This window comes from Scomber japonicus, chromosome 7 (assembly GCF_027409825.1).
Source record: "Scomber japonicus isolate fScoJap1 chromosome 7, fScoJap1.pri, whole genome shotgun sequence".
In the NCBI taxonomy this organism is placed as follows: domain Eukaryota; kingdom Metazoa; phylum Chordata; class Actinopteri; order Scombriformes; family Scombridae; genus Scomber; species Scomber japonicus.
The window spans coordinates 18,448,011-18,475,548 of NC_070584.1; the positions used below are offsets into that span (position 1 = coordinate 18,448,011).

The window sequence follows — 27,538 nt, forward strand, 5'->3', positions numbered from 1 at the left end:
CCTCTGAAGTTGAAGTATACAGTTTCATATTATAAAGTGCTTTCATGGCCTTTTAAAAGTTAGTTCAGTGAACAATGTGTTAGAATAGTAGCATAATACATGAATCTAGGGCTATTTGGGGCCCTTGGCAGTCGTATACTTTGCCTAATTGTAAAGACACTCCTGAACTCACTGCACATACCTGACAAGGCTGCAAAAGCTCTTCATTTAACTTGAGAGCTCAGGCAGGTGTGTTAGAGAGCCTACATACTGGTTTCATTGGCCTGGTCGTGGCGGTAATGTGGCCTTAACATCGGAAAGAAAAAAAAACCTCTGCCTCGCTCTCTCTCTCCCTCTCCTGAGATGTAAACAACATTTAATTATTTATTTCCCTTCAAGTTCACGGCGGAAGGTGGCCGTGGAGACGTATCTCTCACACACACGCGCTCTCTCTCTCTCTCTCTCTCACACACACACTCACATATACATTTCTGCAGATTCACGTGTGTTGTTAAACCAAGCCAAAGCAGACTGTCAGACAGCCCATGACCACGCACTCCCTCCCCGCTAACGACGCGCTAATGTCCCGGTGTGTGTGTGGAGGGAAGACACTAACCGGAGAGTCGAAGGAGAAGACGCACTCGCTCTTGAAAACCCTGTCTCCCGTCCTGGGGACTCTGATGGTGGGCATGTAAGGGACCAACAGCTCTCCTAAGTCTGTAGCCATCTTCACATTCCTGCTTCTCACACCACAGTGCTGCGGAGACAGCGGAGCAGCGCTGTCAGAGAAGAGGATGCTATTTTTAAAGCTCTCCGTCTCTACATTCCTCCGGCCAGGGGGATGTGACGCTGAAAAACATAAAAATAAATGATAGAGGGGTGGAGGCTGCGCCGCTACACAGGCTGCACAGCTAAACGCATAGAGGCTGGTGTTGCTCTTTTGTTATTTTCTTGCAGAAAACAAACATCCGACCTGCTGCTGATGATGAGTGTAGTGACGCGCTGAGCACAGGGTTATTTTACCAGAAGTGCCCCTCCCACCTCTGAAGATGATTCATAAAGCCAGACTCTCTTTCCACACGTTTCCCCCTCCAGAATTGAAGAAAAAAAAGCAGGTTTATGAGATGCACTTTGATTTTGAAATCAAGATGTAGTAAAAAGCCAATTTAAAATGACTTAACTGAACATTGATCTCCAGCCTCTTTTGTTTGAAATCTCATCTAATCATGTAATCTTAGTAGCAGTTCTTTTTAAATCACACCAACTAATACGAGTCATATTTCTGGCATCTTACCCAGTATAATTTCAGTAATCATATTTAATAAGATGCCCAAGTGGCCCTTTGTCCATCCGACAACAATAATCTTTTCTGCGCATGTCTGCCACCAAGTGGACGCTCTGGTTCATGGCAGAGGGAAATTCTTTTATATTATAAATGGCAAAATCACACATCTTGATCCTGCATATTTTAAAAAGCTTAACTGGTTGATGGTGGACAGATGATCCATTTATATGCTGCTCACTTACAAAACTCTTCTCTTTTTTTAAATGGTACCAACATATTTAATTTCTCACTATTAAGAGATAGTCATAACTTTTCTAGAGGTGGCTCAATAGATTTTAAGCCTTTTTGATTCAATACTAATGGGTAAAACACATTTTCCTAACGTGGAGCAGTAAAGCTGAATAATCTGCCCACACATCTGACATTGACTGTTTTACAGAGCAGGTTTAAAGTGTCCTTAAAGAAATGTTTACAGAGTACCATGTAGCATATTCATTTTATTTCAACTTTTTATGACCAAGAGAATTTGAGCGTGTTGATATTATTAACCCACCACCTGTTATTTATACATTGATAGTATTGTCTTTGCTTGCTGTCTTGTTGTTTTGCTTTTATCTTGTGATGAGATAATGTTACACTAGAATGTAAATAGATATATAGAATAGAATGTAAAATGGCTTTATTGAGTTTTCATCCTGTGATTTTAGGGTTTTTAACCCCAGGACCTGGACCACAGGGGTCAGGGGCCACTCTAAACCAGAGCTACTGTTTGGAACTAACAATTTTTGTTGGAGAGTCACATAGCTCAGTTAACAGTAGTGAAATCCTGTTAGTATTAAGTAGGGGTGGGAATCACCAGAGGTTCCACGATACAATATTATTGCAATTTCAAATATATTGCGATATGCTGCAATATTTTTTTTCACCTGCAAATTACATCCCTAAAGGAAAAAAAAATCTATTTTCATTTGCAATTTCTATAATAAAAGATTGATACTTGGCATCCCTGTATCTATACAATATTGCCATGCAAAACATCTTGATACTATGCTGTATTGCTTTTTCCCCCACCCCTAGTATAAAGTATCTGCCAACAAAACCCAATCCAAAATGGTTTTATTATTTTTTCCCCATGAATTCACTACTGCACAGCATACAAAAAACATTTCATTAAAATAGAGTGAAATTAGCCAGGCTGTGTTTGATGGTCTCCTACAATATTTAGCCTCCTGCTGTATTTAATAAAATATCTTACAGAGGAGTGTCAGTGTGGATTTGCTGTGGACAGACTGTTGAAGACAAGTCTGTTTTCAAACCAAGAGGAGAATAAACAATCAGACAGCGGAGGATTCCAACCCAGAACCTTCTTGGTGTGAGACCTCATCCTGAATACTGAGCTAGCAATGACACCTGATCCATAATTGTACCACCTTATGTGAACACGTTCACAGCATGAACCCAGTAAAGACACTGCAAGACTGAAAAATCAGAGTACATTTACAGTTGATACTTTATTTATGCAATAGGGAGAAAAAATTTACAAACAGTGAGATTGATCAGTATGACGTACTGACGGCACACGAGTCTGGATTAATTGTCAGGTGTGGATTTGGGGCTGTAGTCAATCAGCTCCTTGTTGATGGTCGCCACCTGGAACCAGGGGCCATCTCCCTTTTCCCTCATATGTTGGCGCACCTCCATCTGTGTCAATCTGTTGGCAACAAACAGGCAGCGAATTCATGAAATCAAGTAGCATTAAAACACATATCACAGACTTTTCACAAAGCTCAGCAAAGGAAAAACAATGACTCTCTCTCTCTCTTTAGAAAAACCAAAGCTTCCTGGTTCACTTATATTCAGAATCTAATTATTGTACAATTAAATTAGACAAAGCAATAAACCTAATCAGAATCTCTGAGTCAACTGGGAGAAATCTGTTATATAATTGGCGCCTAGCCTGGGTATACCCTTGCTCTTATTCCAGCGAGATTCTACTTCGCTCAGAAAGTTAGCATGGCCACCAAGACAATATTTTCGCCTGAGATGGGGAACCAATGACAGAACGGGGAGGCGGGCTCAAGGCGATGGCGACCGTAGAGCGACTCTGTTTACATCCAGCATGGCGGCCACGGAGGTGCAGCAACTGTTTGAAGCAGCAGTAGATTGTGTGCTAAATAAATTGGAAGGCAAGTTCACTTTGAAAATAGAACAAAAACTTGTGCTACACCACTTTTCCTTCATAAAAAAAATGTGTTCGCGCTGCTCCCTACAGGCTCTGAATACGTTGTCTATTGTTGATATGATTGGCTGTAAGTTTGTCCAGTAGCGTACAGAGGCATTTGATCGACATTCGTTGATCCCACCTCAAATACGAGGAAATGAACGGTTCCTCGCCAGACCCTACCTCAATCTCACATAAGATTGAAACGCGGTCTGGTGTTAGCCAGGCTAATTGGTGCCCACAATTATATTAATTTTGCTTTGTGTACAAATATGTTGTTCAGTTCATGCTGTATGTAGAAACTCTGCTAATGAAGGCCAAATCTGGGGACAAACGACACAGATTATTATTCTAAAACGTCACAACAAACACCTCCATCATGGACCTGCTAAACCTGTGAAAGAAGTACGTTGTATTTTTTGGCCACAGCCCTGTGTCCTCTATACATTAATGGTGCTTCTGGCCAAATAAATTATGAATGAACACTGCAATCATAAAATCACAACTTTACCACTAACCAAATGGCTTTGCCAGCCCAGATAAAACTTCCTCATCAACACGTTCAGTTAAGTGCAAAAATAGATTTGTGAAGGATGAGCTAACAAACTATGTGTGTCCTTTCAACACGATGAAAACGGTCACTGTGCTTCAGTGAAACAGAGCACTTGTCTCATAACCACGATGTCCATTTAAAAACAGCCGATTACAAACACTTGCATCTTTTAAGCTGGCATTGATTATCTTTCTCTTTTTTTCCTTTATTTGTGAGACACAGCTGTGGATGTTTATGCATCTTTGTGGGCGTTGCATGATGGCAAAATCTCCAACATTAACACAACAGTAGAAAAACTCACCTCATGTCTGCCTTCTCTTTCTCTATTTGGATTGCAGCCATCATCTTTTCATAGTCCTTCACTGGGGAATCATAGAAGTTCCGTGCAATCCACCTGCTGATGGGGTGCTGCAATGACAGCGAAAAAGACCCGTATTACAACTGTATTCAATGAAAATTAATACATTTCTCTCCTTAAAACCATTTGTCGTGTGTTGTGACCATATTGCAGTGAAATGTTGTTGCGTTTTCTATTAAGCGGCTGCCTTACTTCTGCTGACAGACGATAATACCAGAAAGAATACCAGAGATCTTTTTAAATTTATCTAAAATATTATCACATGTATAAAAGGTTAAAAACTACAAAGGTTCCACTCTGAAGCACACATCTACATAGACCTTTGTTTAAGTCAACTAAAAGATCTGAGGTCTGAAAATAAATTGTAGACAGAATATCCATCCAAACCTTGTAGTATTCCCAGTGTTCCGGTTCATAACCCTCAGGAATCTCAGCCAGCTCTGCTTCACCTTCAAAACACAAGCACAATCAGGTTTAGCTTCAGCTAACATGGAACTTCTTTCTTATTTATTTGATTGAAATTTCCATTGATTAAGTCCATCAAAGGATCTAAATCATGCACCAACTTTAACACACAACAAACACATCAAAATATGATTACTTACCGACGAAGACATTCACACATGTGACAAGGACAGCCACTGGAATACCAGTCAGCAGGATATAATATTGCTGAGAAAAAATGAGACGACAAAATGAGATAGATGAGAGAATATAAGTTACTATTATGCAAAAAGAGTTCATGTTTCACACCAAATTAACTAATTTAAGATAAGCCTTTTGATAGTCATTTCTTTTTTAAAAGATCAGCTTCTTAGATGTGAATATTTGCTGGTATATTTAGTGTTGTATAAGTGTAAAATTAGTAGATATTGTTTATTGTGTATTTTATTTTGTCACCTTGGGTTTTGGAAAACAGTAATTTTTCAACATTTCCTGAAATTCCCAAACGATTAATCAATTAATCAAGCAAATAATAAATAGATTATTTGATCATGAAAATAAACCTTTGTTGCAGCTTTAGTTTCATGAAAAGGTTTATTTCATTAAGTTGGACTTCTAGAGCATATATAGATCTTCTTTACTACTGTCTCTGTATAACGTCCATGTGCAAAGACTGCAGCTTATTCTGTTTCTGGATACACTGCACGTCCTTCGATATGTTAATGTTCATAGGTGAAATAAAAATGCCAACAAGGTGGCATGAGCATGCACTAACATGCTCTGACGTAATAACATCTATGTGGATGTTTTCAAAAGATGGATTCAATTGCAACACCAATATAAAAACTTAAGGATTAACATCATTGAAGAATGTTTGAGTGACTGAATCTGAACAACAATATATGACAAGTATTCAGTATTCTTGCCAAGTCAATTTACTGTCTTGTCAATCAAAAAACGACTCTTCATGACAACTCTCTGCTATTTAAATAGTTCTCAGTATTTAAACACTGCAGATCACAAATTAAACAGCCTCTTCTTGTGTAAATCATGTCCATTAAACTGCATGCTGCTATAGTACTCACCAATAAGCGCAAAAATCTCCTGTCGTAGTAGTCGGAGGGTTTGATGATAAACATGCTCTTTCCATGACCCCAACGGACGGCCACTGAAAAACAAGGCACCGTGTATTTTAAATTTAGCTACTATAATGAGAAAATATGAGACTAGAGACTAGAGACTAGTCATTTAAGTAATTCTTGATTTTAAAGGTTTGGATAACTGTTCTGAACTGTTCTGTTTTGACTGAAATGAACATCAGGGCCTCATAACATTCATCATTCTTACAATTTTTACAGACAAAAAACCACTCACTGTTTATCATCATAGCATCATATTAATATCAGTATGTTGTGATATTTACCAAAGGTTTGAACAATGATGTGCGTCCCATTGTGTTAAATTAGTTGTCTGGAGGGACCCTGAAAGCTAAGCAGAGACCTTTAACTATAAATCTATGTGGCTGTGTCTGAAATCACTCCCTTATTAGCTCATTCACTCCCTACATAATGGACATTAAATACTTTACAGTGAGTGCAAATCAAGATTTCGGCCACTCCGATAACACGACGTAGGGTAAATGCAGTGAACTACACAATAAACAGGGAGTGATTTCGGACACAGCACTTTGTGTTGACAGCAGGACAAATGTAAAGTTACCAGCTAGCTAACGTTAGCAAGCAAGCCGCGTCGCAAGGTCATGAGCACAGACAGACACCTTAAGTTCAAACGTTTCACTCTGTAAGCGGCCACAGTGTCACTTACCTTTATCTGCCCGCGGGATTGTTCGAGTGAGCAGATTTGCCGCAGTATTTCCAGATTTCAGAGGACTCAGTCTGGCTGCAAAGGCAGCAGCAGCCCTGAGAACACTCATGGACACCATGGCTACTGTGGGATGACGCGCTAACAAGACGAGCTGTGATTGGCTGATGAGAGAGTGAAGCGGGAGCCGCCATATTTAGTAAGGGCATAAACTCTTAATTCTGGTTTAGTTGTTATTATTATGTGGCTTGTGTCGATAAATGTATAACATACATACGTATATATTAAAATTAGGAAAATATTATACAACCCAAAAAATATGTTTAGTTCTATGGTTTAGTGTAGAAAAATGCATGTCGGGTAAAGTGGGAAGGGCTTTTCTACCAGTAAAGATGGCGGCGTCCTCATCCGCAGGACGCGTTGCGACTCTTTGCAAGCAATTTCAAAACGTCTTCAGGATATCTTCAACAATACATACTCAGAAATGCGCTGCTAACTTGACAAAAGTCCAGTCTAATTTTTACAGGTAAGAATTGGTTGTAGGTAAGAGATTTTTAAAGGTAAATTCATTCATATCCATCGCGGTTTGTCATACAATTCAACACGCAGGATTTAGCTGCCTCTGTCACTATTTGTGTGTTTTTAACGATATTGTACAGTTTAAAGTCATTATCCGCGAGTAAAACAGCAGTCCCCCTAAATTAAGACGTGATTTTAGTTAAATGAATGTCTCCATCTGCTGTCGTGTGTGTTGTTAGTCCAGTGACATTGAGCTAGACGGTGGACTATGTAAAACTTAAACGTCACTCTCAGGTCACTGTATAACTCAGGATTTCTTAAAGGCCATTTGATGTCTTCAAGTCAGTCTAAATCCTCAAGATATTCAATGTGGTGTTATATACGATGAAGACAAACAGCAAATTGCCACATATGAGATATAAATATTTGGCCTTCTTGATTGACGCAGTGGTGGATTATGCCTGTAAGTCTTACTATGTGAATTTGTTTTGTTCCCAGCAGAGAAAAGTCTCCACTTGTTGCTCCATGTTCATTCAGTCTCACCAGCTCTCTGGGCCAGTGTCGCAGTCTGCACACAACCATCAGCAGGAGGGGGCTGGATGAGTTCTTTGACTCCCCTGAAAACTGGGGAGAGTCCACGGTGAAATCAGGTAAAACATCAAATAATGAGGGATTTAGACACATCATACAGAACCTCCACTATAGCTGCTCGGTCCTATGAGCAAGACTCATGCCATATGTTGCCATTGCACCACTGTAGCACAAATGTAATTTCAGTATTGCTCACCTGGCATGGTAATAGGATTTTAAACTATTTGTCTTCTGTGTGTCTTAATATTTTAGGTGCACCATGGACTGCAAAACAACTGAGAACAAAGAGCAATGAAGAGTTACACAAACTCTGGTAAGCAAAGTGGAGATGAAACACCTGTAGTGCTGCTTCACAGCGTACAAACATTTATCAGCTGTGAGTAACGGTCTCATCTTCTCATCACAGGTATGTGCTGCTGAAAGAAAAGAACATGCTGCTCACGCTTGAGCAGGAATCAAAAAGGCAAAGGGTTCAGATGCCAAGTCCAGAAAGAATAAGAAAGGTTGGTATGAAGCTCAACTGACGCCGCCATCGACACTGTTATTGTAGATTTGGTAAATTACTCAACACTGATTAAAGTCAGCAACTCCAGCTCAGCCTTTGACAGAGCCGGGTACATTTCATTGTTTGTATTTTGATTATTGTTGGTGGTGATGTAGGAGTCCTTGCTAACATGTATCTGTCTTCCTCCTTCCAGGTTGAGCGATCGATGATCAGGCTGGAGACAGTGGTACAGGAGAGAGAGACTGCGCTGCGTCTGCTGCAGACAGGACAGGAGAAAGCCAGGCCAGGAGCCTGGAGGAGGAACACATTTGGATATGTCTACTGGTGAGGGCAGAGTCTCAAATGTACTTCATGTCACACACTCACAGAGAGAAGTAATTGACTCCTCTATTCACCTTTTGACCTTGGAGAATCAGTCCACTTTTGGAGCTGTGAGTTTATCCTTACTTGTTAGATCAGAATTACAGTTTGTCCCAGTCTCGTTCAGAGGATTTAATCAAATTACTGTTGAATTGTGACACTGAAAAATTCTGCAGACAAAAACATTACCATACAATCCTGTTCTCGATGTCAACATTTTGTTTCAGAGCAAGAAAAACAGATTTTGGACTTTGTTAGGTGGACACTGATCCGAGCACCTGCTCCTTGTGACAGTGGAAATTGGGAAAATGTGGCATCACTCATGTTGATTTGCTTCATCTCCTCCAGGTATCGATTCAAAGAGTATGCAATCCCTTGGTACATGAACAAAAGATACAAGCGAAAGAGGTTCTACACACCCAAGTTTGTCGAACCACACATGAGGTAAGATATTCCGTATAAGCAATATTGTGAAGGTTTTTAGTGTAAAAGGTGGTTTGATTATGTCATAATTTATTTATTTTTTCACATTTTTGTCTTTCAGGCTGCGTTTAGAGAAGCACCTTCGGGACAAGTCCAGAAAAGCCAACTTAGAAAGGGAAACCAAGGCCAGACTCCTCAAGACGTTTCCTCAAATGAAGGTTCCAGCATCATGAAACTTCACATTTGCTGATCATTTTTGATAGCTGTGATCCTGACATCTGTCCAGACACGAAGCCTGCTGAGGCCATACCAATAAATTCAGATTGAGTCTGAATCAGCTCACTTTGAATAACTGAAGATGGTCTGAAACTGTTGTCCCATGTAGAGTTAAAATGTTTGTCAAGTTGGTATTTGATTCTCTACGATAAATATGCTCCATCACCATGAAATGTTTTCTGTATTCTTACTAAATATTTAAAAAAAACTCATGGAGTATTTTTTTCCTAGGCAATAAAATGTGACAACTTTGTTATCTAAAACACATTCACATCGTATATACAAATAATATAACACTTCAGTAGAATAAGGACCATATACAATGTAAGAGGTGGCTTTCAGTTTTATCACAAATTCATTTAGGAAATCATAACAAAAACAGGCTTTATTTTTTTGTAAAGACCACATGTAGCCAATGACAAGCATAAATGACAATTAAATACAGATTTATTCAACGCTCACACAAATAAGCACAGGCGAGTACTGACTGACCTTTGCCTACGAGGAGTTTACTACACAGAAAAAAGTTTATGAACAAAAGACATTATTCACCCCAAACTCTAAGGTTGTTCCTCCAAACGCTCATCCTAAACCGTCCAAATTTGACCTTGTTGGCATTCTGTTGAAACCTTGTATAACACATTTTGTTTATGCTGCTTTTTTTCACAGTATGATCTTAAAATAACTTTAGAATATGAAGATATTTTATGGTTCTTGGACCATATCAGAAATTTTGTAGATGCAAGGTTTCCACAGAACACCGGGCATCAGAGGATAAGGCAGCAGACTGAATGTAATGGCATGAACATAAGGAACTTAAACTGCACTTCATCAAAGTGATACATTGTAGGTGCTCGTGTCAGATTTCTACAATAAATCCCAGACATGCAGCTTATGGACAAACTCACTTATTGTTAAAAAAAAAAAACAGTGATCTTCCACAGGTGTTCCTGAGTCCAGGGTCAGAGGTGAACAATTCTTGATGTTGAGCTTGTGGCAAAGACAGTGACGAGGAGGGTTGGGTATCAAATCAAGGGCACTTCCTGTCCACACACTGCTTTCCTCCCTCCTCGTACTCTTGTTTGGAGATCCACATCTGCTGGAAGGTACCCTGCCAGACAGAGAAAACATGGTTTTATACTTAGGAACTGAAAATCATTCTGTTAGATCAGTGATTGTTTTGAAGTTAAAATTGTATACCTAAAGACAAGGAGGATATATGGACAAGTCTCACAGTTTAGCATTAACTTAAATCTATGGTAAAGTTCCAAATGCTCAACAAAAGTTAGAGGCACAATTTTACATTTTAGATTTTAGTCGTATTTCTTTCGTCAACCTCATCATGGAATTGTTTATTTATAGGAAAGAATTATTTTAACAGAAAAAGTTTAAACAAGACAAAGTGTTACCATTCTAGTAGCTCTGTTAGCACAGCAGCGCTTTGAGCTTAATGATAAAATGCTTGCATTGCTAATTCTAGCATGGTCTACACATATAATATCAAAAATTAGACAATAACTAGGATAAACATTTATGAAAAAGAAAACATGAAATAATGTTGGTATATTTTAGTTGCTGTGTTTCCTTACAAGTGACGCCAGGATGGAGCCTCCTATCCAGGCACTAAACCGACGCTCCACTGTAGTGTTGTTAGCGATCAGCTTCAGTCTCATGCTCTGCAAATCACAGATAAACATGTTCATCAGCCCTTACAGAAAATACAGTAGTTCAGTGATGTATCTGACAAATCGCATCACCTTTTTTTTAGATGACAACAACAAGCAAAACTGTTGTGAATTTATTGTCCATCATTAGCTGAAGCTTTACCACAGAAGCGTCATCGACCAACACTCACCGGAGGAGTTTTCTGGGAGAGTTCTCTGTTCAGTCGGTCAGTGAAGCCCTGAATGAGCGTGTTTCCTCCAGTCACCACCACGCTGCCATACAGACCCTGAGACACAACAACAACTTTTAAAATACAAGATACTTTCAATTACTTTATCACATTAAATTAAGTGTGTGATATCTCCATATGACCCACAAAACATGTTTTTTTTCTGTACCAAATCGAACAATTGAGTCATTCTGTCTTCACTGGACATTAATGGTTAGTTGCATCACTTTAAATAACAGATGGACATTCAACATGGAGGAATGAATGAGTGGAACATATCCATATGACTACAATTAGTCATAATTGTCACGTTGGTTTCCCTGGTTTAAAACATGATGATATTCACCGGCCGGATGTCAATGTCACACATTCCCACGCTGGTTGTCACTACGTGGCCGACTCCTAACATGGTGTTTCCAGACAGGCCCTGTGATTGGATCAAACAGAAACATTGTATTACACTCTCATGAAACACATTTGAAATCTTCATAAGAGTGGATGTTCTTTACTTGGAGCAGCATTCAGTGATAGGTTATGTTTAGCTACTATGCCTGTGGCTGGTCTGTTAGTCAGATGATGAAACAGGCTAATATGAGTGTTATAAGTGAGCACGTACTTTGGCATTAGAGGGATCAAACAGCCCCTCTGGGATTTTCAGCCTCTCTGCCCCGAAGTCACAGTTGTAACCGTTGGGCAGCTCATAGTGCACCGTGGGCATCTGGGCAGCAACCCTGGTGAAAGAGAGCAAGGTTACCTGTGATTTAGCTTTCTTCTTCTTCTTCTGGCAAGAAAATATCACTTCCCCATTTTAGAGGATGTTTCACTTTTAGCATCAGAACCTCCATTAAAGCTGAGTGACAAAGTGAAGCATAATGTACATCAAGCTTGTTTATTAATGCAAATTAAATCATGATGTGTTTAAACTCAAAAACACATTTATGTTTATGTGAACCTCAGACTTATTTTCAGCATACACTTTGGTGGGAGCCTACAGCTAAAATACTTCATGATTAGGTTTTATGAGTACAAACATCACCAGGTGTTTCCTGCACAACTTGCAAAATAATTATCTTACTGTTCATCATACGGCGAGTCTGACACCTGCAGCACAGATGCCTGGAAGTCCTGGATCACACACTGAAAAGAGTAAAAAAAAAGAGATTACAAACAATATGCCAACAATATAAATATTTGTGATGTAACCATATGGGAGCACAGGAGGTAGCTTCTTACATTACACATGTAGTTGTGCCATGAGCGAGTGACTTGAGGTAGTTTCTCCTTTTTCTTCCAACTGGCCGGGGATCCCTCCCGCACTCCATCCTGCAATGATAAAACACGAGTTGAGACTGGCTGCTCTACAGAATGACATTAAAGTATAATACAAGCCACATACTTGGCTTGAAATACATTATTGCACCTATGAAACACTGAGAAGGCATCTCACCTTTGAAGCAATCATGTAAGGAGGGATTATTTCACAATTTAACTCTTGAAAAAGCTCCCTGCACTGCATGCTCATGAAATCTCCAGCCAGGGGCGATTTGACGATGCCTGCCAGAAATAATAAACACATAACTCAAAGGAACACAGTTACGTGCACATTTAGGAAAGACAAGGGTCCAAACCTGGAGATAAATCTTAACCATGTTCACTAGACACACAAATTGACACATAACCATAACTATAACATGCTCTTAATGACTCCCACTTCTTTAGATTAGCATTTTTCTCAAGTTATACTCAAATGACTTCCAAGACCAGTCATTCTTTCCTTATCCTATAATGATGTATTTTGAGGCTATTGAATCAGTCTCCATCTTTTGTTTCTTTGCAGCAATTACTCAAATATCTACATTTACACAGAGGGGATTAAATTATTAGAGATTTAAAAAGCTTTGTGGTTCACTGAAAACTATTCTTGTCAGACAGAATTTTAGAAGAGTAACAGAAGATTGTATTAACCAAACATCTTGCTACTAACAGCTGACTTCATTTTATATGGCTAAGATTCTTGCTCCAACCAGCAGATGGCAACAAAAATATTAGTAGAGATGCACCTGCTTCAACAGAGGCTGCAGTAAAATACGGATCCTCTAAAGTGTTTCATCCCCTCTCTGGTTTAAATGTAAACCAAGCAAAGTCTTCAAAAAGACGGTTAAATGATCATTAGTCACCTTGCTGCAGGACGTAACCGTCGTGGACTGGTATGGCTGTGGTGTGTGTGGCTCCACTGTCAAGGACCAAGCCTGTAGACCGTCCGTTGGCAAAGCTTAGGAACTCAGAGTAAAGGAAATGTGATAGAGTTCAACATATAAACAGACATTTAATCATGATCATACAGTATTCTTTCCTGGTTGACATGAGGTGGGAAAGGATACGCGGACAGAACAGCTGACTTGCAGAGGAAGAAGGCAGGAATGTTGTAATGCTCAAACATCAGCTCTGTAAGTTTTTCTCGTTTCGCTCGTGTGTTCCACTGCAGATACAAAAACAGAGGTTAACCCACTTATAACATGTCATATTATAATCAGCAAATATAAATAATAATATGTTAATACATGAAGTAATGAGAACCAGCATGGGAAACAAACTCCTCCATGAGTCCAGGTGGATTCTCAAATCCTGCAGCCATTTAAGCACTTTGCTCTTAGCCGATAAATAACCACATGACTTCTGTACAGTTACAGAATAAGCAGTCTTTGTTTTTCACTGATTGACTTCAGCTCATCAAAGTGCTAACTCACCGACGCTTCTGACATGAGCACTGGATGCAGACTTGGTTCAGACTTGAAGTGCATCTTGTAGGTTTGATCCAAAATGGCCTGGAAACTGTCCCAGTCCTCGACTGTAAAAAAAAAAAAAAAAAAAAAAAGAAAGAAAAAGAGCAGGGCTGGTTACTGGTGTTTTACTATAACACAGAAGAAAGCAAAAGACATACATGTTTTTTTCTTTCATCTCAGACAATCTAAAATCATTCTGTAAAGAGCTTTCAAGAATGTATTCACATTGTTTTCTCCCCACTTTTGTCTTAAATCAAACTCAAATGCCAACATGTACATTGGAATTGTTATTAGTAGCTGTACATGTTCATCATGTCCATAGTGGTTATGAAGAGACCCCTTATTAATGCAGTCCTAATGTAAGAGATGTTGGACAAAATGTTTAAAACTGTTCTTATAATTCAGCAAATTCAAATATGAGGCTTCAGGAATCAGCTCGACAAATCAAATGAGTATCTTCCAAAGTTACTGCACTTGATTTGATACTTAGTTTGTCAAATTAAGACTGCTAAAACCTCATACACATTCAAATACGTCACAAAAGATGTTATTCTTTCATCATTATTATCGCTGGGTCAGATGGCGGAGAAAATAGAGCGACAAAGAACTTTTTTAGATAATAATTTGAGCAACAGGCACCAATGTTCCAGGTCAGCCCTCTGTGGGGGGCTGTAGTCCCACAGTGCTGTTCTGCTGCAATTAAGATTGGTGTCACACTCATCCCTAAATAGACTGACAACCAAACTCCACTGGTCCAGATCCTGATGAGCATCATCCGCTAGGTCAGTGCACCAGAGCGCTTATCTTATATCCGCAATTGCACGTAATGTGACCAAAATCAAACACGCCTGCAAAATTAGCATTAGCTGACAAAATGCAGAGAATTTAGAGTTGTTTTTAAATGTTTTGGATAGCTTTTGATACAGTACCTATTAACTGATCAGATTGACAGCATTTCTGATTACAGTAATTAATCAAAGTTTAAAATTTATCAAGGGAAAATATTCACTGGTCACTGGTCATTTTTATCATTGTATAAATTGAAGTTATTTGGACTTTGGACTGTTAGAGAGAATAACCATTTTTAAGTCCTCAACTTTGGCTCTGAGAAATAATAATGGGCCTTTTCTATATTTATTTTTTACATTTATAGACTAAACAAATAATCACTTCAAAGAATAAACAACAGATTAGTTTATAAAAGGAAAATAATCTTTAGCTGCAGCCCTACTTTTGAATAATAGTTGTGAAGTAATTAGCTGAATAATGTTAAACAGATGTCCAAAAATGCCAAAATATTGGTAAAGAAATTGGGATAGAAAAAAAACAGACTACAAAAAAATCTGAGACTACAATGAATAAATATGCTGCTTTTCACAGAACCCTAAAAAAATGTTCTGATCAGAAAGCTTCAGCTCTAGTTCAGCACCAAGGACAACGCGAGACATGTGACCCACATCTGGCCTTAGGCGTTCAACACATCCATGGTTAAGATAAGACCAAATTAGGAGAGGAAAATGAACCCAAGACAGAAAGGGGGTTTGCCTTCTATTAAGAGGACAATAGATGGGAGAGCTCATGACAATGAGTCGCCTTGGTCTTCAAATAATCTCATTAATATTCATGATAAGCAGCAGTCATCTATACGTCAGTCAGGGTTGTGATGAGTTCATCCACAATGTCGGCTGTCAGACTGCAACAGTCTAATTATGGATATGGATCAAGTAGACTGGATTATAAATATTCATTGCTGAGTTTCCGTCACAGATCATGACAAAAAAAAAAAAACGGGTCATGCACTTCCAAACAACCCATCTAGGTTCATTGTAAATCCTGTCATTTATCAGCACTAAACATCCATAATAGGACATTTTTAAACATTGCAGTTGATCAGTTATATTTAGATTATGTGCCAAATTCTGCCTGCACTTGATATTACTTTCCAGTCATTATTTATCCAAAACACAGCATTAAAAAAAAAGACACGCACTCATGCCATTCTTGAGTGGAGACATGACCTCCATGTTCTCCCTTGGCACCCTCAGCTGGTTGGTATCAATGTAATAGGTGGTGCCACTCTGCTTGCTTTTGTCGCCGTCTGTCTCCATAGGGGTGCTGCCATCCTCTCGGTCAAGAGTCACACCAATCACGGTGGGGAAGTCCGCCTGAGCCGAGCCAAACAAAAACAAAAAAACTGGTCAAGACACATTTTCACACACCTTGTTTTTTTTTTAAATCATCATCAAAAAAAAAAACACACTACCTAGACACCAAACACATGAATTCCCATTTTTGTGAAACTCTCAAAGTGCCAAAACTGTGAGGCAATGCTCCTCTGACTTGTAAATACAACAATGTCCAAGTTATACAGCTGTTTTGAAATGTTCAAAAGCACCTCATATCATTCTGTAACAATCCAACTATTTCAACATACAGATACAATGTCTACAAACTGAAAGCCAAGAGGCCACAGACCATCATCATCATGTCCCATCACAGCAGCTCAGGTCACAACCAGGGGGGAATATTAAAGGAATAATAATTTTGAGAAAAAGCACTAATTTGCTTTCTTGCCAGTTAAATGAGAGCACACATACCGCTCAATGTTTGTACAGTTAACATGAAGCTACTGACCAAGTTGTGTTCAGTGTTCCTACTAAGCTAAGCTAACCAGCTGCTCACTACTTAGCTTCACAACTGTACAGATATGAGAGCGCTAACAATGCTCTCATTAAAGTCTTTGCAAGAAAGCATCAACCAAGTTGCTCTCGCCACAAAACCATAAGCTGCCACCTGCCATACAAACTATAACTCAGCTGATTGATAAGGACACATTGTGATGTGATTAAAAACAACGCACGCATGTACTAAGACAATGTATCATTTTTAAAAACCAGATCAGAAAAGAACAGAATGAGGGTTTTTGTGGTAAGGTTTAGGATGTTATCTCACGTTATAAAAAGTTATTCTCACATATGATGACCCGGGCACTCTGGGATATCGTTAATACTGTGGTATTTGCATGAGGTTATTATTATGTAGACTAATGAAAATGTGACATCATCTGACACTCATCTCTCATCAAATGGATATGAACACAATCAAGACCTCCACCTAAAGCACAGATAAATCAAAACCGAGCAGGTCCTCCAGAATGATCTGAACTCAATTTATGCTGTCTGTCTCCAGGGTGACGGCCCTCATTTCTTGACATTGGCATACCACCGGAGGGAAGATAAAGATCCACAGAGGGAAAAAAAAAGAGAAAAGAAACATTAAGTAGTTAATCAGGTCATTCCAGCGATCCACTTACCTTGGGACAGTCTTCTCCAGCGTAGCCAGCTCTCACAGAGTACGAGCCGATGTCGAACACCAGAGCTCCCACCTCATCTGTAGAAACAAGAGAAGCTCTGTGATTTGCTGTAATATTAAATTTTGCATGGATTTTAGTGAGGGGTGAAATGCTATATATCATTAGGACTGCGGCTAACCACTATTTTAATTAACGATTCACCTGTAGAATATTTTCTCAATGAACTGATTAATTGTTTTGGTCTATAAAACATCAGAAAAATGTCCACCAAACTATCATAGAGCAGAAGGTGGCATCATTAAATATCTTTTTTTTGTCCAATAAACAGTTCAAACTGCAAACATATTTAATCTGCTGTCATGTGAACCAGAAAAGTAGCAAACTCTCACATTTGACCTGGAATCATTTAATGTTTTGCCATTTTAGTTTCAAAAAATGACTTAAACAATGAATTTGATTATCAAAATAGTTTTGATCAAATAATTGTTGCTGCTCCATATATAAAAAGACTACTTCTATCAGCCATTGTCAGCTTTGTGTCAGATGCTGTATCTCAACAGACACACTTATATAAAGTTTTTTTTTTTTATTAAGTTTTGCTGCTTCTTGTTTTTTGTTGTTGCTTTTTTCCTCCAATATTTGGGTAAAAGAGAGCCTAGTACATAAGGAGCAGCACCTTGGCCTATATTTTTTTAACATTAAAACCCATTAATAAGTCATTTACACCCTGCTTTTACTTTAAAATCCTCTTCCTGCCAATATACAAGCTGTTGGCTGCTTTGGAAAGCTAAAATGTGTTCTTAACACCAATTCTGATATCATTGCTAAGAAAATGTAACATAACATACTGTATGAGCTTACCTGAAAACAGGTGGAATTATCTCATCAAAAGCACTATTTAAAGAACCTACCCAGTTTTTCACATAGATATGTATTAAGGCGGTGGCCAATTAGAAATCAGTGTCTTTTTACACTTTGTGTACACAAAGCAGATTCATTTCATTAGTACTGTTCACCAGAATCACTTACAATATTCTATTAACATTTTTAATTACCAAAAGATAATCAATTGTAACTTTGATCATGTAAAAGTGAAAATACCAACATATTTCTCAGTATTGGGGCCAATGTCACAGCTGAGACTTTAAATCAATCAACTCCAACTTTTGCATAGCACCTTCCAAACAGGTTAGTGCAGGTCAAAGTTGTGCCATAAAACAGGGGGGGAAAACAATTTGACATTAATGATGAAAAGGCAATAAATGAACACACTACACATCAACTGAGGCTAGAACTCACACCACAGGCTCACCAAAATTGACCCATATCAGATTGCCTAGTCTGAAAAGTCTCAATTTCTGCTGTGATATTCAGATTTTGGGATAAACAACGTGCAACGTGATGTATTACGGTCAGATATATGCATCCACCTGTGGATATAATCATGTAACAGCTCAGTAAATTAACAACCTCTAAGATAAACCGGCGTGGATGCATACGTATAGTATATAAACATGAATGTAGATTTTAACTACAGGCTTTAGTTCACGTTACCACTGACAAAAGCATGTACATTATTGAAGCTTAATCCTGAATAAACTAGTTAAGTTAGTTTGGCTCTGAAAAACACAACTTACTTAAAATTAACAACAAATGTAACGCTCATTCTTTGAGCACCGCCGCTGTGAGATTGGTTGAAACATTTATGATATTTGATTTCACACACAGGACGGGACATGTTCATGCCCACTTTCATTCATTTCCTTACATGCTACGTAGCTACAAAACCAGCGATTCCGGGGGGTAGATTTGAATGAGTGTTGCATAAACTAAGTTATATTTATAAAGGACGCACCTAATAGGACTGGGAATTCACATTTTCTTTAAAACTGTCATGAAAAAAGTAGCTTTAGTCAACCACGGAACTGAAGCTAAACGTTAGCATAGCTAGCACATATGGCTAACTATGAAAATGCTACGGCTACATAACGGGACAGCGTGGGTAGCTGATTCGTTTTATTTAAACTGTAAGATACAACTCACCGCCTCCGTACACTCCGCCACTCATCTTCTAAATGATCACAGCGGCACTTTTTCTTGATGTAAATTATTACAACAGAAACCAAACCGCTGAACGGCTAATCACAACAAAGAGAGCCTGTTAGCATGGACAAGCTAACAAAGCGGCGCCACACTGCGTCGAAACGCTCGACCAATCAGAGGAGCGTATTCTTCTTCTTCTTCTTTTGAGATTTATGGGTGGTTCACAACTAGCTTACAGGCGCTTCACCGCCACCAGCTGGACTGAAGTGTGGGGCGAACAGAAAACAAACTGCAACAAACAAAAAATATAAAAATTAAAATAATACATTCTCTTTAATAAGTAAAACACTATCCACTTTCCATGATGAGACACTCCCTAACACAGACTCCCCAAGGTAAGATCAAGTTTGCCTCATATAGTGCTGACATTGGGACCCTTTCTTGTCCATTGTAAAATAAGAAATACACTTTGATCTTATATTCTACAAAATAACTCAAGAAATGACTGAATCATATTTTAGTATCTTAGACTAATTCGATTTTGAAGAAGGTGAGTGTTTAATAGATATTGTAAACACTAGACGTTCAAAATTCATACCAGTTGGTGGCGGTAATGCATCAATTCGTTGTCTGACAACCACCAAAGAAGCTCACAGAAAAAGAATAAACCCCAACTGCAAGTACTTCCCATTCTCTGGAGGGGACGTGGCCCTGCCTATCATATCAACGTGAGTAAGAAACTGATGAAAAAGAAGTTTAAAGTAGTTTTTTGTGATTGAAAGTGCAAATTGTAGATGTGCAGCCCTCTTGAGAGCACCGTGAGGTTAGTGAGTGAAAGCTGCAGGACCTTGAGTCACGGTCGTTTGGACGCAACAAGGCGACCATGTCCATGTCACTGCACAGCTGCAAAAAGTCACCACGCTGACATGCCCAAGCGCATAATCAGTAGTTTAAAGAATGCAAACCTTGAATTAGTCATGTGGCTAACATGTATTGGCATTATCAGTGTCAGCTGTCTTATTCTTATAAAGTTAATAAGTTAAAGTTTAAACAACCTCGTGGTTTTCCAAAGTTGGATTAATATGCGCAGGCGCGTTGGTTGAGTAACTTGTTGGCCATCCAGTTTAAAGTCTGGAAAGAGCTGTGGTTACATAAACCTTAATTCATTTGTAGTAATTGCCATAAAATGCAGAACAATCTAAAATTATGATTTATAACTTTACTGTCCTAAAAGTCATTTTAAAAAAACAACCTTTGAAATATTCTGCACATGTGCTGTTCTTATTCCCCACTGCATCAAGTAGTGGACTGTAACCCAGCCGTTACAGCTACAGCTACAGCTGCAGCTAACGATGACTTTCATTGTTGATCAATCTGCATTTTCACAATCGTTCTGGTAAATGTCAGAAATTAGGGAATAGAGAAAAGTGTTTTTTCCCCACCAGAGCTCAACAGCCTGAAACCCAAAGAAACTCTTAACCCTAACCCTCTTGTCAACACCTTTTGCCTCTCATGTCTTGTAGCACATGTGCAGCACTCTGTCCCACATGGATTGTAACACAGCTGACACAACCCTTTTAAGTTATTTATTCATTTTGACACTGAAAATTCAGTCTTGACCTTTGGAAGAGCACTTGACAGGACTAAAACAATAAGACAGAAAAGGAGTTAACAACTGTTTTGACATTTGGCTCATTATTTAGGCTAGATCATTTATCAAGGACAAACGTCACTGCCGCTCACATGTGAGGATTTGTTTTGTCTTCTATCTTTTTTTAGATGTGTCTTTTGGGGCTAGATATTGTGATAGTCATATTCACTATTTACAATTTAAAAAATGATATGTTAATTGATTAATTGAAAAATAATGAACAGATGAACCGATAATTATAATAATCTTCAATCTCATCTGGACTTTGTGGTGAAAATGTTCTGTCAGCAATCATTGAGCAATGTTTTTCAAACCCTTTTTTAAACTTGTAAAATTAATTTTTAACTCTGCTTACAGCACCCATGCAGCGCTGCCTGACCTTGACTGTTGCACGGCACAGCAGGCTCGTCTTGAGAAATAAATTTGCATCTGTCCAACGCCAACAGTCGGCAGCCATGTCAGGACTCCTCATCAACCAGCCCAAATACTCCTGGCTGAAAGAGCTGGGACTGTCTGAGGACAACCCTGGGGTTTACAACGGGAGCTGGGGAGGCAGTGGAGAGGTTATTACATCATACTGCCCCGCCAACAATGAGCCGATTGCCAGAGTGACCCAGGCCACTATGGCGGAGTATGAAGAAACAGTTCAGAAGACAAGGGAGGCTTGGAAGATTTGGGCAGATATTCCAGCTCCGAAAAGAGGGGAGATTGTGAGGCAGATAGGAGATGCGCTAAGAAAGAAGATTAAAGTTCTTGGGAGCTTGGTAGCTCTAGAAATGGGCAAGATCTATGTTGAGGGAGTGGGAGAAGTGCAGGAATATGTTGATGTTTGCGATTACGCTGTTGGTCTGTCAAGAATGATTGGTGGTCCCATCCTGCCTTCAGAAAGACCAGGCCATGCCCTGATCGAACAGTGGAACCCAGTTGGTCTTGTCGGCATCATCACTGCCTTCAACTTCCCCGTGGCAGTCTACGGCTGGAACAATGCCATCGCTCTAACCTGTGGCAATGTCTGCCTCTGGAAAGGTGCCCCAACCACACCTCTCACAAGTGTTGCTGTCTCCAAGATTGTGGCTGAAGTGCTGGAGCAGAACAACCTACCCGGAGCTATCTGCTCTATGACCTGCGGAGGTGCTGATATTGGCACGGCCATGTCGAAGGACGAGCGTGTGGATCTGGTGTCGTTCACCGGCAGCACCCACGTTGGCAAAATGGTGGCGATGATGGTGCAAGAAAGGTTCGGTCGCAAACTTCTGGAACTTGGTGGAAACAATGCAATCATCGTTTTTGAGGACGCTGACCTGAATCTTGTCGTCCCGTCTGCTGTCTTTGCATCTGTGGGCACTGCTGGGCAGCGCTGCACCACCACCAGGAGGCTGATGCTGCACGAGAGCGTTCACGACACAGTGGTTGAGAGGATCACCAAGGCCTATAAGCAAGTCCGCATTGGGGACCCTTGGGATCCCAGCACCATGTATGGACCCCTGCACACCAAACAAGCTGTGGACCAGTATCTTGCAGCTATTGAGCAAGCCAAGCAGCAGGGTGGCACTTTGGTCTGTGGAGGGAAAGTGATGGACCGACCCGGAAACTACGTAGAGCCCACCATCATCACAGGGCTGGCTCATGACGCTCCCATTGTCCATACCGAAACCTTTGTGCCCATCCTCTACGTCCTCAAGTTCAAGACAGAAGAGGAGGCATTTGCCTGGAACAACGAGGTCCAGCAGGGCCTATCCAGCAGCATCTTCACCAAAGATATGGGCCGGGTCTTCCGCTGGCTGGGGCCAAAAGGATCCGACTGCGGCATTGTGAATGTCAACATTCCTACCAGTGGAGCTGAGATCGGAGGAGCCTTTGGTGGAGAGAAGCACACAGGCGGGGGAAGAGAGTCCGGCAGTGACTCTTGGAAGCAGTACATGAGGCGTTCAACCTGCACAATAAACTACAGCAAGGATCTTCCTCTGGCCCAGGGAATCAAGTTTGAGTGAAACTGCTAGGGGTTTATTAATTTAAGTGTTAATAAGCCCAAAACAACACAATGTTTTTTATTGGCATAGTGTTGTCCAATAAATGCAAGACTTTTGTCGTTTTGCAGTTTTGTATTCAGAAAGGTCAGTTTTTCAGATTAAAAGATTCAGAATCATTTTGGATCTGTCTCATTCGTCTGTGGTTGAGACTTTAGATGTGAATCCTGGAATTTAAATTACAGTTTGAAAATAGTTTTGTGTTAAAGGTCAAATACAGTTTTTCCAGATGTTGGTGTGCACTTTTCTTGAAGCACTTATAAAGCAAGTTAGTGCTAGATGACTGTACCAAGTACTTTGTACTGTGTTTAAAAAAAAAAAAATCTTTTCTATTGTGGAAGAATAACTGGAGTGGCCCTTACTAACATGTAAAAGACAAGATTGTGCATTCTTACTGTAGGACATTGATTTATATTAACAGAAAGATGGTTAGTATACAATATACAGTATTATGTAATAGTGTAATTGTGGTGCAAAAAGCATTTCATTACACACTGCTTAGACATACTGTATCAAGATTACAAAACACTAACAAAGCTTAATAGAGGGTAGCTAACAAAACAGACTGTTTGCATCTGTATTACAGCATTAATATATTGTTCTGTCCCCATAAAGCTTGTGTCAAGAAGGAGTCCAGATGTGATTCTCAGACAATAAAACCGACAATAAATAAAAGGCTTCTTGTAGACACGTGGAATTTGTCTCCTTTTTTCTGAAATTTTGTTTAGTCATGACTGCTGCAGCTATTATGATCTCATACATCATTCAAATATCAAAAGCCACACATTAAGAAAACAGATACAGCACAGATAGTTGTCCTTAAACTGATGTCTATATAAATTCATATTTGTTTATATAAATGAATGTCATATTGTGTTTCAAGGACTCTTGGGTGTAACATAAACCCTTATATTTCTAGTGAAGACTTGTTTTTCAGGTTTGAAAGTGTCACTAGAAATTGGGAATTCATATTCATGGAAAGACATTACTGATATCTTAATAACGAAGATCTTCTGGTATCCTGTATGTGTTGTTTTATTGGACACTTAGATGTGTTATACACCTAAAATGGACTTCTTGTATTTCAGCTAATGGATTTTGGTAGTTTTTCCCACAGCGTTGTATTCAGGTGTCCCATGAAGTCATGACAGTGAGCCAACACAAACAATGTCTGGACTCTGACACTAAAGAAGCAGCTAAATAGAATTCAGCCATCATTAGTTTTATTATTTACACTTATTCTCCTATAGATGGATACTTTCCATGAGTGTATGAGGCTTTAGTGTCAGCGGGACTTAGTACTACTTTAAAATATCCTTTTCACTTCCATTCAGTGAATGCTGGGATTGACCCCAGCTCCTCTACATCTTGAATCTATGAGTCTTCTTCAGTATCATAAAATTGTCAAACAAACTATTCCTACAACCATAGCAGTGTCCACTTGTATTTTAAAGATGCCCCCCAGAGAATTTTTTTAATAATTAAGATTTGTTTATTGAATTTTATAGAAAACAAACAGGCAACTGAACAGACTCTGATATAAGACAGGCAGTAATTGGTTACAATGATATGGTGGGCATTAGTACGTAGCAACAATTACAGATGTACTGTACCAAATCATCAGATTCTTGGACATATACCCACCAAAGCTGTCCCCACCAGATTACTTTTCCAGTTTAGTCTTCCCAGCATCTTTTCACATGCAAAAGTTTCCGTTATTTGTTCCCTCCACATTTTCAGTGTCAGAGTTTGACTTTCTTTCCAACATCTGAAAATCAGCTGGGCAGGTTTAGGTGTATATAAAATACTCTACTTTCAATAATAATGTGAGTGTAGTATGGGTTTTCCACACAAAAGTTCAATTATTTCAGTAAAATCCTTCTAAAATCTATGAACATGCAAACCATTTTAATTTCAAAATTTGAACTGCTGGATACAAGATGTTTCTTAATTCACTTACGCTTGTTCTCAGTTTTTGAGCACTGGAGGTTTCAAGTTTCCACATCAAACTTTCTGTAAACTGAATAATGGACCAGGATTGACTCCAAATTGTGATGTCACAAATCAGGCTTGTAGGTCCACGCCTTAGACTCAGACTTTGAGTGAGCACAGAGAGCACACTGAATGTGAAACCAGCCTTCTAGTGTTGGTATCTCTGTATATAGATCATTCTGCACGGTGAAACTCAAGCATACAACACAGGGCAATTTTAATATCTGAAATTTGTCTAGTAAACTATGGCACCATTTACATTCAGTTTAAGATAACTATGTACTTTAGAATGACTATAACAGTAATTGCCTCACCATGCAGCCACCCTTTTCGAACTGAGTGTTACAACATGTCTGTCATAAATAACAGAGAATATCTCTAACCTTTCCTGTAATTTATATCACTATATTATTGAAAAAATAAACTCTGTCCCTTTAACAGAAATACTACTCCATCTCCTATCCTCCATGCCCCCATATGCTCACCCTCCCACTCAGCAGCTCTGCACCTCATACTCCAGCTCAGTCTCTCTCTCTCTCTCTCTCTCTCTCCATTTACTGCTCCTCCTAGCAGCATCTACACTCAGCTGAAAGGAAGAACTGAAACCACAGCTCTCCGTTCGGCTCATAATCCATGCTGTTCAGGACGTACACAGAAAACGCCCGCTTCCTCTGCTACTCATCTACGCTGGAAAAAGGTATGAAAGCTTGAATTTTATTTTATTTTTTCTAAATGTGTAGTTTTAGGAGTACATGTAGTCCGGTCTTTCATCTAGATTCATTCATCACTACAATCCCTGCCATGGTGCATATATTTTCAAGCTAAGTCTTTCTTTTAGTAAAAATGTCAAGAAGAAGCACATTTCTACACTAAGGAAAGCATTTCTTATACAAAGGAGTAGAATAATTGTGTTTCCTGCCCTGAAAGCTGCATCAGAGGCATAATTTGTATTAAAACGGAGATGGGTGTGGAACCAAAACTGTCATGAAAGCCAACAGTTGACTGTGGTATTTTGATTGGGAGCTTGACTGATCTCTTAAGACAGGCATCAAGTGTTGTGTTTGGTTTTCAGGCAACTTGGAGGTGCACCAAAATGTCAAGTCAAACTAATTGTGAGTTCACGTTAATAAATTAATGATCATCTGGTATCATAGTGTAGCAGCTGTGACAGGAGGTGTTTGGAAAAGGTGGCATTAGCACATCAGGGTTGTTCCTCACTTCCTTTAATTTTCCCCCCATACATGACTTTTATGATTCACTTCTTGGGAAAGCATGTTAGTTCATGCTTTATGTTGCTTGTTGCAGCGTCTGGGATTCCCCTGAAGTAAAACAACTCTCACTTCTTCTCTTTGCACATTTCCTCTGCAGCTTCTCCCTGAAATAAAAGGCTCAGCTTCAGGCCTACTTATACTGCACTTAATTTACCTTTTTCATTGACATTTTAGTTATTGTAACAATGCATATGTTGAGAGGTCAACCTGTAATACAGATCATTTCAACAGCAAACTCTTTTGATGTTGCAGTGTGTCACAGCATTGTCTTCAATGATACTGCTCTCACTTTATAAATATATAATTTCTGTTCTATATGTATCATTCAGTTTTTAAATGCATGTCATTGACAAATAAATTCTTATTTATGAAAGTAGGCCTAAAAATTCAAACATTCAGACCCCTAATTTACTAAAGACCCCTAATTTACAAAAAAACGTTTAAGAAATTGGTGGACGATATAGTTCTATATAATTTTATTCTATCTGGAAAAAGGAGACAAACAGGAATTACTTTACGCTTTAGGTATTGCTGTGATAATTATTATGATTTTGTCAATATGACCGCCCTCTAATACAAAATGGACAGCATTTCAATTTGGGTAGCAACAATACATGGCCTTTGCCATCAGCAAACCCTGACTCCACAATCGGTGTCCTGCTTGTCGATAGTGTGACTCCAACACAACATGAGAGGCATTATCACAGAAACGATGAGGGCACTTCAGCAAGCTGCTGCTGTGACAGTCTCTCATGGGCCAACAATAGCACTGAGATTAGACAAGAAGCGGACAGGGGGACAGAAACTGCTGGTAGTTACACGCTGGACTTAAACACGATCTGAAGTGATCACATCTGAGGACCTATGCACGAATGACGTTGTGGATCCTTGTTACATGGCCAACAAGGGATGGAGTGGGAATGGTGATAGGTGCATTGCCAGATCTTTTTTTATCTTTGGTTTGAATTGGATAAGATGCTGTGGAGGTATAGCACCACATTTCAATTTCAATGCTGCAGTGAAAGATTTTGCTTTTTGGAGACTTTGTGGCAGAATATTTGAGATGTGTTCACATCATAACCACATTTGCTTATAAAATAATGCAACATTTTCTAATCTGGGAAAAATACTATTGTGTGATCTATGAAGAGATATTTCATGAGCAATGTTTGACTCAAGATGGTTTATTTCCATTGGGCGAGTCAAACCCAAGTGTGCCAGTCAGTAAG

The 27,538-nt window shown here is 39.2% G+C and overlaps 5 protein-coding genes across 6 annotated transcripts in view; 2 read left to right on the top strand and 3 right to left on the bottom strand.

Moving 5' to 3' along the window:
- usp13 (ubiquitin specific peptidase 13) overlaps positions 1–713 on the bottom strand; it is a 32,069-nt gene extending 31,356 nt beyond the window's left edge. The window contains exon 1 of the mRNA XM_053322047.1: positions 596–713. Coding sequence (XP_053178022.1) covers positions 596–706 — 111 coding nt within the window. The 5' untranslated portion in view covers positions 707–713. The remainder of the gene's footprint in view (positions 1–595) is intronic.
- A 2,037-nt stretch (positions 714–2,750) lies between these two features.
- On the bottom strand, positions 2,751–6,794 carry ndufb5 (NADH:ubiquinone oxidoreductase subunit B5). The gene is made up of 6 exons (XM_053322110.1): positions 6,665–6,794; positions 5,926–6,008; positions 5,002–5,068; positions 4,784–4,845; positions 4,340–4,446; positions 2,751–2,975 (listed from the first exon to the last, which is right to left on the bottom strand). Exons 1-6 carry the CDS (start codon positions 6,780–6,782, stop codon positions 2,855–2,857), a joined length of 558 nt encoding a protein of 185 aa, XP_053178085.1. The 5' UTR covers positions 6,783–6,794; the 3' UTR covers positions 2,751–2,854.
- Positions 6,795–7,053: 259 nt separating this feature from the next.
- mrpl47 (mitochondrial ribosomal protein L47) lies at positions 7,054–9,535 on the top strand. 2 transcript variants are annotated; one of them, XM_053322275.1, is made up of 7 exons: positions 7,054–7,187; positions 7,682–7,830; positions 8,024–8,084; positions 8,178–8,274; positions 8,470–8,600; positions 8,985–9,080; positions 9,181–9,535. In XM_053322275.1, exons 1-7 carry the CDS (start codon positions 7,054–7,056, stop codon positions 9,290–9,292), a joined length of 780 nt encoding a protein of 259 aa, XP_053178250.1. In that variant the 3' UTR covers positions 9,293–9,535. The 2 variants fall into 2 exon arrangements, with proteins under 2 accessions (XP_053178250.1, XP_053178249.1); XM_053322274.1 differs by having other exon boundaries at positions 7,679–7,830; positions 9,181–9,534.
- Positions 9,536–9,702: 167 nt separating this feature from the next.
- actl6a (actin-like 6A) lies at positions 9,703–19,510 on the bottom strand. The gene is made up of 14 exons (XM_053321904.1): positions 19,369–19,510; positions 17,326–17,402; positions 16,003–16,177; positions 13,977–14,077; positions 13,611–13,708; positions 13,407–13,501; positions 12,677–12,783; positions 12,463–12,552; positions 12,305–12,366; positions 11,846–11,960; positions 11,576–11,656; positions 11,191–11,286; positions 10,925–11,011; positions 9,703–10,446 (listed from the first exon to the last, which is right to left on the bottom strand). The coding sequence occupies exons 1-14, from the start codon at positions 19,391–19,393 to the stop codon at positions 10,366–10,368; spliced, it is 1,290 nt and encodes a 429-aa protein (XP_053177879.1). The 5' UTR covers positions 19,394–19,510; the 3' UTR covers positions 9,703–10,365.
- Positions 19,511–20,003: 493 nt separating this feature from the next.
- aldh7a1 (aldehyde dehydrogenase 7 family, member A1) lies at positions 20,004–23,734 on the top strand. Its single transcript, XM_053322081.1, has 2 exons — positions 20,004–20,096; positions 21,377–23,734. The coding sequence occupies exon 2, from the start codon at positions 21,382–21,384 to the stop codon at positions 23,008–23,010; it is 1,629 nt and encodes a 542-aa protein (XP_053178056.1). The 5' UTR covers positions 20,004–20,096; positions 21,377–21,381; the 3' UTR covers positions 23,011–23,734.
- Positions 23,735–27,538: the final 3,804 nt, after the last annotated feature.

Coding starts and splice junctions, on each gene's coding strand:
- ndufb5 (XM_053322110.1), bottom strand. CDS start 6,782: ATGGTGTCCATGAGTGTTCTCAGGGCTGCTGCTGCCTTTGCAGCCAGA. Junction 4,447..4,783: donor AACACTGGGAATACTACAAG/GTTTGGATGGAT, acceptor CTGTCATTGCAG/CACCCCATCAGCAGGTGGAT. Junction 2,976..4,339: donor AAAGAGAAGGCAGACATGAG/GTGAGTTTTTCT, acceptor TGTTGCCAACAG/ATTGACACAGATGGAGGTGC.
- actl6a (XM_053321904.1), bottom strand. CDS start 19,393: ATGAGTGGCGGAGTGTACGGAGGCG. Junction 12,367..12,462: donor GGCACAACTACATGTGTAAT/GTAAGAAGCTAC, acceptor TACTCTTTTCAG/TGTGTGATCCAGGACTTCCA. Junction 11,012..11,190: donor TCTCCCAGAAAACTCCTCCG/GTGAGTGTTGGT, acceptor TGTGATTTGCAG/AGCATGAGACTGAAGCTGAT.
- aldh7a1 (XM_053322081.1), top strand. CDS start 21,382: ATGCAGCGCTGCCTGACCTTGACTGTTGCACGGCACAGCAGGCTCGTC.
- mrpl47 (XM_053322274.1), top strand. CDS start 7,054: ATGGCGGCGTCCTCATCCGCAGGACGCGTTGCGACTCTTTGCAAGCAA. Junction 7,188..7,678: donor GTCCAGTCTAATTTTTACAG/GTAAGAATTGGT, acceptor TTTTGTTCCCAG/CAGAGAAAAGTCTCCACTTG. Junction 7,831..8,023: donor AGAGTCCACGGTGAAATCAG/GTAAAACATCAA, acceptor TTAATATTTTAG/GTGCACCATGGACTGCAAAA.